This window comes from Chlorella variabilis (genome assembly GCF_000147415.1).
Source record: "Chlorella variabilis unplaced genomic scaffold CHLNCscaffold_3, whole genome shotgun sequence".
Classification (NCBI taxonomy): Eukaryota; Viridiplantae; Chlorophyta; class Trebouxiophyceae; order Chlorellales; family Chlorellaceae; genus Chlorella; species Chlorella variabilis.
Window position 1 is genome coordinate 1,413,360 of NW_005435085.1, and position 7,632 is coordinate 1,420,991.

At 70.7% G+C, this 7,632-nt stretch overlaps 3 protein-coding genes across 3 annotated transcripts in view; 2 read left to right on the forward strand and 1 right to left on the reverse strand.

Annotated features, from left to right (window-relative positions):
* The window catches only part of CHLNCDRAFT_140708 (hypothetical protein), a gene marked incomplete at both ends in the record, with an annotated part of 4,348 nt that extends 3,474 nt beyond the window's left edge, over positions 1-874 (forward strand). The window contains 4 exons of the mRNA XM_005850607.1: positions 27-120; positions 281-361; positions 545-573; positions 788-874. Coding sequence (XP_005850669.1) covers positions 27-120; positions 281-361; positions 545-573; positions 788-874 — 291 coding nt within the window. The remainder of the gene's footprint in view (positions 1-26; positions 121-280; positions 362-544; positions 574-787) is intronic.
* A 399-nt stretch (positions 875-1,273) lies between these two features.
* On the reverse strand, positions 1,274-5,124 carry CHLNCDRAFT_140709 (hypothetical protein; the record flags this gene model as incomplete). The annotated part of the gene is made up of 5 exons (XM_005850891.1): positions 1,274-1,336; positions 1,468-1,624; positions 1,779-3,466; positions 3,641-4,913; positions 5,066-5,124. The coding sequence occupies 5 exons, from the start codon at positions 5,122-5,124 to the stop codon at positions 1,274-1,276; spliced, it is 3,240 nt and encodes a 1,079-aa protein (XP_005850953.1).
* Positions 5,125-6,573: 1,449 nt separating this feature from the next.
* CHLNCDRAFT_19794 (hypothetical protein) overlaps positions 6,574-7,632 on the forward strand; it is a gene marked incomplete at both ends in the record, with an annotated part of 2,320 nt that continues 1,261 nt past the window's right edge. The window contains 3 exons of the mRNA XM_005850608.1: positions 6,574-6,717; positions 6,961-7,067; positions 7,423-7,566. Of these exons, the coding sequence (XP_005850670.1) occupies positions 6,574-6,717; positions 6,961-7,067; positions 7,423-7,566 (395 nt within the window). The remainder of the gene's footprint in view (positions 6,718-6,960; positions 7,068-7,422; positions 7,567-7,632) is intronic.

Sequence of the window (7,632 nt, forward strand, 5' to 3'; positions counted from 1 at the left end):
TGCCCGGGCGGGGCGCGTTTGAGCAGCGCGCGGAGTGGCGGGAGCGGGAGCGCAAGCTGGTGTGGTCCATCAAGAACCTCAAGGGCGGGCGGGAGCACACGCTGCGCTGCAGGCTCACAGGTGCGGCCGCCCGCGGGGCCCTGGGTGGGCGTGTGGCAGCCAAGGGGCCGCCGGGGCGCGATGCCTGGCACGCGGTGTGCGTTCCCCTCCATGGCCTGAGCGGTTGCTGAGCCCTGCGGGTGGCCTGGTCCCACTGGTGGTCCCGCTGGTGGTCCTGCAGTGGACCCAGGCACCGTGGAGTCCACCAAGCGAGACTACGGCCCCATCATGGTCCAGTTTGTGCTGCCCGGCAAGCCCTCAGGTGCGCCCCCGCCAGCTCAGCAGCTGGGCAATGGCTGCATGCAGTGCCGGTTGAGCAGCAGCACAGCAGCAGAACGGCCGTGAGCCTCCACCCGGCCCGCTTGCTGCATGCGACGTGGCCCGCTCTGCGTGATAGCGCTTGCCCCTGACCCTCTTCGCCGCCCGCCTGCCCTCTGTACTGCAGCCAGCGGGCTGGATGTGCGGTACATGAAGGTACGATGGGGCTCCCCCTCGCTGCGCTCTCCCCTCCGCTGCCCTCCTGTGCTCCTGCTCCTCGCTGCATGGCCCTGTGCTGTGCCCGCTGGCCCCTCGCTGCCAGGCCTGTGAATGCTCCTGCCCCTCGCTGCACCCAAACCCAACCGTGCCTCCTCCTCTCCCTGGCCTTGGGTGTCGTGCTGTGCGTGCTGTGCGTGCTGTGCGTGTGCAGATCCTCAAGGAGGAGAAGAACTATGCGCCCTCCCGCTGGTTCCGTGTGGTGGCTATGGCTAACTCATACCAGATCCGCCCGCACTGATGGGGCGCCTGCGGGGGCCCTTGGAGGCGCCCGAGGCGCTTGCGGCAGCGCTGCAGCGGCGGCAGCGCTGTGGCGGCGGCAGCCGGCACGGCCCCCCTCGCCAGAGCGCAGGCCGCGCATCCCGCGGCGGTGCAGCCGGCAGGGGCGGGCTCGAGCCATCGGTTCCGGGCGCCTTGCTGCTCCACTCCCCTTTGCTCTTCTTGTCATGCTCGCTGATTGCCTGCTCCCTCTCTGTTTGCTGCGCTGGCGCCACACCCACCCCTGCTCTTCGCCCTGCACATGCCCTACCGCGTAGTTACACCTGTTGTGCAAGAACTCATGCAGTACCACAGTTGGTGTACCACAGTTGGTGTACCACAGTTGGTGAGAGGTCGACAGGAAGGCGGCCTGGTTGGCCAATCATCCGCCGCCCCTGGCAGGCGGGTCCCCGACCCGGCCCTTCTTCTTGCCGCCACAAAACACCTGCGGCGCGGGAATTGCAAGCGGCGTGCCCCTGTCAGCATGCCAGGCAGGATGCCCCAAGAGAGGCCCTGCGCCCGCTACACCTGAGTTCCCCCCCAAAGGCTTCCGTTGCATGAGCAGGGGGCACCGACCTTGAGCAGGCGCTTGAAGCGGCGGGCGTCGTGCAGGCAGGGCTCAGCCAGCAGCTCACGCAGCGCCGCCGCCTGCGCCTCGGCCTTCCACCGCCGCCAGGGCGCCTCGCCCCCGCCTGCCAGCTGCAGCGCCGCCTCGCGCAGCCAGGCGTCAAACCTGCGTGGCGGGAGTGGCGGGGCAGGCGGGCAGAACAGGAGTTGTGGTCTCCCACAACTCCGCGTCGCCAGCTCACCAGAGGCTGCAGCAGCAGCGAAGCGCTCCTTCACAGGCCGCCCCCAACCCGCACACACAACAGCACCACAGCTCCTACCTGTCGGTGCCCACCGCCTGCCATGTGCGGTGCAAGACTTCTGCCACAGGCGCCATCATATACGCCGGCATGGTGCCAGAGGCCGCCAACAGCAGGCCCAGCACCAGCTGGCTGCCCAGGCCCGCGTCCAAACACCGGCGCAGGTGCTGGTGGGCCGCCGCCGCAGCGGCAGCAGCAGCAGCAGGCGGCTGGGTGGCATGCGGTGGGGAGGGCGCGGCGGAGGCGCCGTCGGCGCGGCTGTGCCGGGGAGGGCAGCCCACGCAGCACAGGGCCTCAGCAAACTGGACCGCCCGCTCGCAAGCCTCCCGATGGAAGGAGCGCATGCTGTGCTGCGCCGTGCACAGCAGCGCGTCCAGCGTGGCGCCATCCGCCGCCACGGCTGGCAGCCAGCGCACGCAGCTCTCTCCCAGCGCCAAGATGGCGGGCTGCCAGTCGGGGTCGCTGCCGTGCTCAACCGCTGCCGCCTGGAGGCTGGAGCGCGCCGCCGCCTGCAGCTGCTGCGAGGGCCCGCTGCCACTGCTACTGCTGCCGCCGCCCAGGCGGCTGGATGCAAGCTGGGCAAGCGTCTGCAAGACGCAGGGGTGCTGCGGGGCGGCGACAAGCGGGTGCAAGAGGTCCAGCCCCGTGCCGGCAGCGGGCGTGGGCGCCACGGCCGCTGCCAGATGGTGCAGCAGGTGCTGCTGCGGCTGCCGCGGCTGGCCCCTGCCGGGGTCGGGCACCTGCTGAGCCGCGCAGCCCGCTGCTGCCACCCTCCTCAGCACTCTCTCAATGCTGGTCAGAAGGACAGGCAGATACTGCAGCCCCGCGGCCCCGCCTCGGTCCCCCTGAGCGGCACTACTGCAAGAGTTAGCTACCGCCTCTATCGCCACCGCAATCGACTCCACCTGCAGCGCCGCCTGCTCCAGCTGGCGCTGGTGCTGCGCGCCGCCAGGTGGCGCCGCAGCCGCCGCGTCGAGCGCCGCATCCGCTGCCGCAGCCATCTGGCCCAGCAGCTGCCTCAGCAGCGCGGCGCACTGCTGCGAGTGCGGCGCACCCCCTGCCTCGCCTGCCGCTGCTGCCGACAGGCGGCAGATGGTCACCAGAAGGAACTGAGCCGTGGACAGGTCTTCGCCTTCTTGCGGCCGCTGGTGCATGCCCCCCGCAGCCGCAAAGCAGCCGCACAGCGCCTCGCCCCAGCCGGGGTGCTGCGCCGCCAGCGCCGCCGCCAGCTGGCGGCTGCCGGTCAGGCGGTAGCAGCAAGTGGCGGCATTGCGGCTCAGCTTCTCGTCGCTGGGAAGCTGCACCAGCTGGAGCAGCACCTCCAGCAAGCGAGCCAGCAGCCCGCTGCCCTGCTGCCTCCCATTCGGCCCCTTCACCACCGCCTCCCGCTGCACCAAGGCCGGCAGCTGCTCCGCCATGCCGCCCAGCAGAGTGAGCGCCGTGCCAGCCAGCTTGGGCGTGGCGGGGCGCAGCGCTGCTGCCACCGCCGCGGCAGCCTGCCGCACCTCCTCTGCCGCCTCGTGCGCCTCCGGGCTGCGCTGCCTGCCCCAGATGAGGTTCGCAGCGTAGAGGCAGCACTCCTGCTGCAGCGGGGCGCCCGCCACCGCCGCCTCGCCCGCCAGCTGCAGCAGCTGCTGCCGCGTCTGACGCGGGCCCAGGCAGTCTGCCGCCGCTCGAAACGTGTCGCCAACCTCACGCCGCACCTGCAGCTCGAGGCGGCCGCGGGGCGGGAGGCACGCACGGGGCGAGCAGAAGCTTTGTTCACCAGGCACAAGCTGAGGTGCCAGGGGCGAGGATGCGGGCCAGGCATTGCAGCTGCTGGCAGGCCCAGGCAGCTTCCCGCACACCCTCGGAGGATCCAGCGCGGCGGCGGCTGTGCTCACCTTCTGCACACCGTCAGGCAGGTCGCGGGCATCTGCGGTGCACACCGCGGCAGGCAGGTCCGCAGGCAGCGCCATGCGCTGCAGCAGGGCGCCGCAGAGCTGAGCCAGCAGCGCCGAGCGCTGCTGCAGGGTGCAGGCGCCTGCGGCTGCCCCGCTGTGGGCTGCTCCAGAGGCAGCGGCGCCGCTCCCTTTCCACCTCTCCAGCTGCTCGTCCCACAGCTGCAGAGCCGCCAAAGTGACCTCCAGCTGAGGGTGCTGCAGGGATGCCAGGGCCACCTCTGCCGCCAGGTGCACAGCCTCGGCTGCCGCTGCCGCTGCCGGGGCGGGCAACGTGCCGGCCTGGCTGTCCGCAGCCCTGGCCGCTGCACCCAGGACCGTCAGCGCGGCAAAGAGCAGGCGCGCCTGCTGGTGCGGCTGCTGGGCCTGCGCCAGCGCCTGCTGCAGCTCCGCCGCCCAGCCTGGCAGCAGGCTGAGCAGCACGCCGAGCAGCTGGTGCCGGCGCCGGGCCAGCTGTGGGCTGTCGCTCGCGGCGCCGCTGTAGCCTGCCTGGCAGGCGGCATACAGGGCAGCCAGCGCCTCTGCTGCTGGGCCGCCCATCTCCGGGTGGAGCGCCGCTGCGTGCAGCTGCTGCCACAGGGCCGTGCTGTCCTCTGCCCCGGCGGGGGGCTGACCCAGGGCGCACCAAGCTTGCAGCAGCTGCAAGGCAGCAACCTGGACAGCGGGCGTGCTGCCAGGTGCCAGTGCCTGCTTCACAGTATCCAATGGCTGCGAGGCGGCAGCCAGGGCGGCCGTCAGCGCCGCCCTGCGCTGCGGGTGCATGCCGACGTCTTTGCTGCAAGCCGCCTCCGCGAGCGCCGACAGCAGGCGCAGCAGCGCCAGCTGCTGCCACTCACCGCCGCCGCTGCCGCTGCCCTGCAGCGCTCCCTGGGCCAGCGCCATCAGCTGCGGCAGCACTTCGGCCTCCGGCCAGGCGGGCGCCCGCACCGCCACCGTGGCCAGCGCTGCCGCCAGCTGATTGCGGGTGTGCCAGCAGCCCGCGGCGGCGGCGGCCGCCAGCTGCTGCACCAACAGTGGCGCCAGCGAGGCCAGGGCTGCGGGTTGCACCACGCCCGGCTGCCGCTGGCAGCAGTGCCGCAAGGAGGTTGCCGCGAAGAAGCGTGCAGATACGTGCTGGGCGCCGGCAGGGTCAGCCAGCAGCTCGGCCAGCAGCTGCCACGCGCCGTCCTGGGCGCTGAAGCCGCGCAGCCACAGGTCGGCGGCGTGGCGCTCCTCGCTGCAACACAGGCATCCAAGGGGGCGACAGCTGGTAAGCTAGTGCAGGGACGCGTGTCCGTGGGCCGTGGGAGCGGAAATAGGCAGCGGCGGCAGGGGAGGCAGCGGGCCGGCGCAGCGCAGCCCGTGATGGCATCGCGGTTGGCATAAAACCTGTCGGTGGAACAGTACAGGGCTTGGAGGGCCGAACGGAGCTCCACGGCGCCCTGCATGGCGGCGCCTCCCCCAGCCTCCCCAGGGCCTCCAACAAGACCTAATACCGAGTAACAGCCAACAGGACGGCTCCGAAGGGTGTCAAGGGGGCTCCAGTGAGCGAATTCATCGGTAGAAAATTGCCACGTCAAGGCACCCAGAAATCCCTCCTGGCCCGCTTTCATCGCTTTATGAAAACCCGCCTCGCCTCTACATACCCTTGCAAAGGTCTGAAACCCCTGCCGGCGTCCGAAACAACAGCTCGGCCGGGGACTTGCTGCTCCTCAGGCCTCTGCTCGCGGCCCAAAGCGTCCTGTAGGCAGCCCCAAATCCTGGGACAGCAGTAGCAGGGGTTCCGCCCCGTGCAATGGTGCGGGCAGACAGGCGAAGGGAGGATGGCGGCGCGGGCCCCTCGCACGCAGTGGTGAGTGGTCAGGCTTGGTCCCCGCCTGCACAGATCGCGGCTTCAGGCGTCCCGACCGCCGGGGTTTCTGGGCAACCCTCGCCGCGCTGCTGCCTTCCTGCAGGAGTATGAGGTGGGGGCCAGGGTGTCCTGCAAGGCCACCTTCGACAACCAGTACCGTGAGTGGGCTCCGCTGCCGGCGCCCGCCGCCATCACACCGCCTCGCCGTCGTCCACCGCTGAGCACCTGCCTTCCTGCCTGCAGACGCGGTGGACGTGATCGACCGCAAGCAGGACGGCAAGAGCGGCAAGTGGCGCTACTATGTGCACTACCTAGAGTGTGAGCGGCGCCGCGGTTTGAGCTAATCAGCGATGATGGGGCTGCTGCCTTCGCCCCGTTATTGCTGGCTTGCTGCTGCGCCGCGTGGCCCCCGTCCTGCCCTGCTGCTTGCGCTGCACACCTGCTGCCTCCCACCCTTGCCCGCGGCCCGACCCCGCTGCACGCCCCGCCCTCCCGGCGCCCGCCGCCGCAGTCGACAAGCGGCTGGACGAGTGGGCGGGGCAGGAGCGGGTGGCGTCGATCGCGAGGGTGGCCTCCGCAGACGCGCTGCACCGCGTGGCCAGCGGTGGCGGCAGCGGCGACCTGGGGCCGCTGGCAGGGGACCAGAAGATGACGCGGCGGCTGAAGCGGCAGTACACTGAGATACACCACGTGCCCGCCGCCCTCGAGGAGCTGCCCCCCATCGACCAGGTGCCCGCCTGCAGCGCTGCTGCCAGCCCACTGCTGCACGGCTGGCGCTGCTGCCAGCCCACTGCTGCACGGCTGGCGCTGCTGCCTTCCCGGGATCTGCTGGCTGCCGGCTGTGTGGGGGCTGTGCCAGTTGCGGTGGTGGAGTGGCTGTTGCCGCTGCCACAGCTGGCGCTGCCTGACCTATGTGCCCAACCGGGCTCCCCCTCCCTCTCCTGATGTCCTCTGCCTCCTCCTCGCCCCCTGCCTCTCACCATCCTTACCATCACATCCCTCCCTCCCTGCCCCCTCCCCGCCCCCACCCTTGCAGCACCTTGAGAAGGAGCACCAGGAGAAGACCAAGGTGAAGAACATCCAGAGCGTGGAGCTGGGCAGGCACGAGGTGGACACCTGGTACTACTCACCCTACCCTGAGCCCCACGCCTCCTGCAACAAGCTGTACCTGTGCGAGTACACGCTCAAGGTGGGGTGGTACAAAATGGCATGGTACCGCATGGTATGACGCGATGGGGTGCGGTACTGCAGCCTCGGCAGGCAGGTGGAGCGGAGCAGAGTCCAGGACTGCCACCAGCATTGGGCAGCTCGGCGTTGCCCAGCTCGGCGTTGCAGGTGGCGAGGCGGCTGCGCCTGCCGAGGCGGCTGCGCACAGCTGCGGGCCTTGCTGACTGCCGCCTTGGCGGTCCTGGCGCCCCTGGCCCGCCCGCAGTACTTCCGCAAGAAGAAGACGCTGCTGCGGCACCTGGCCAAGTGCACGCTGCGGCACCCGCCTGGGGATGAGATCTACCGCTCGCCGCCGCCGCCATCCAACGACCCGTCGTACGTGGGAGGGGCGGTCACCAACCCGCCCATCAGGTGCGAGGCGCGGGGTGAGGCACGGTGTGTGGCGCGGGCTGGCGGCGGGGCAGGGCTGGACCCTTGCTACCTGGCCGGCTGCTGGGGAGGCCATGCTGCTTGAAAGCGCAGCCCCTCGGCTGCCGTCCGAGGGCAAGCTGCGCTCGTCGTGCGCTCGCCGTTCCTCTCCTGCTGCTGCCCCTCCACGTCCTGGCACCCCTTCCCTCCTCCACACCCGCCCACTCTCATTTTTTGTCCCCCATCTTCCCACCTGCACCTACCACATGCGCCACCCCTGCCACCCCTGCCACCCCTTGCCCCCACCCCCGCCCCGCAGCATGTTTGAGGTGGACGGCAAGAAGAGCAAGGTGTACTGCCAGAACCTGTGCCTGCTGTCCAAGCTGTTCCTCGACCACAAGACCCTCTACTACGACGTCGACCCCTTCCTGTTCTACGTGCTCTGCGAGAAGGACGCCCTGGGGTGCGCGCGCGGCGGGCAGCCGGGTGGCGGGCGGGGGTGGGGACAGGGGTGGCAGGGGTGGCTGGG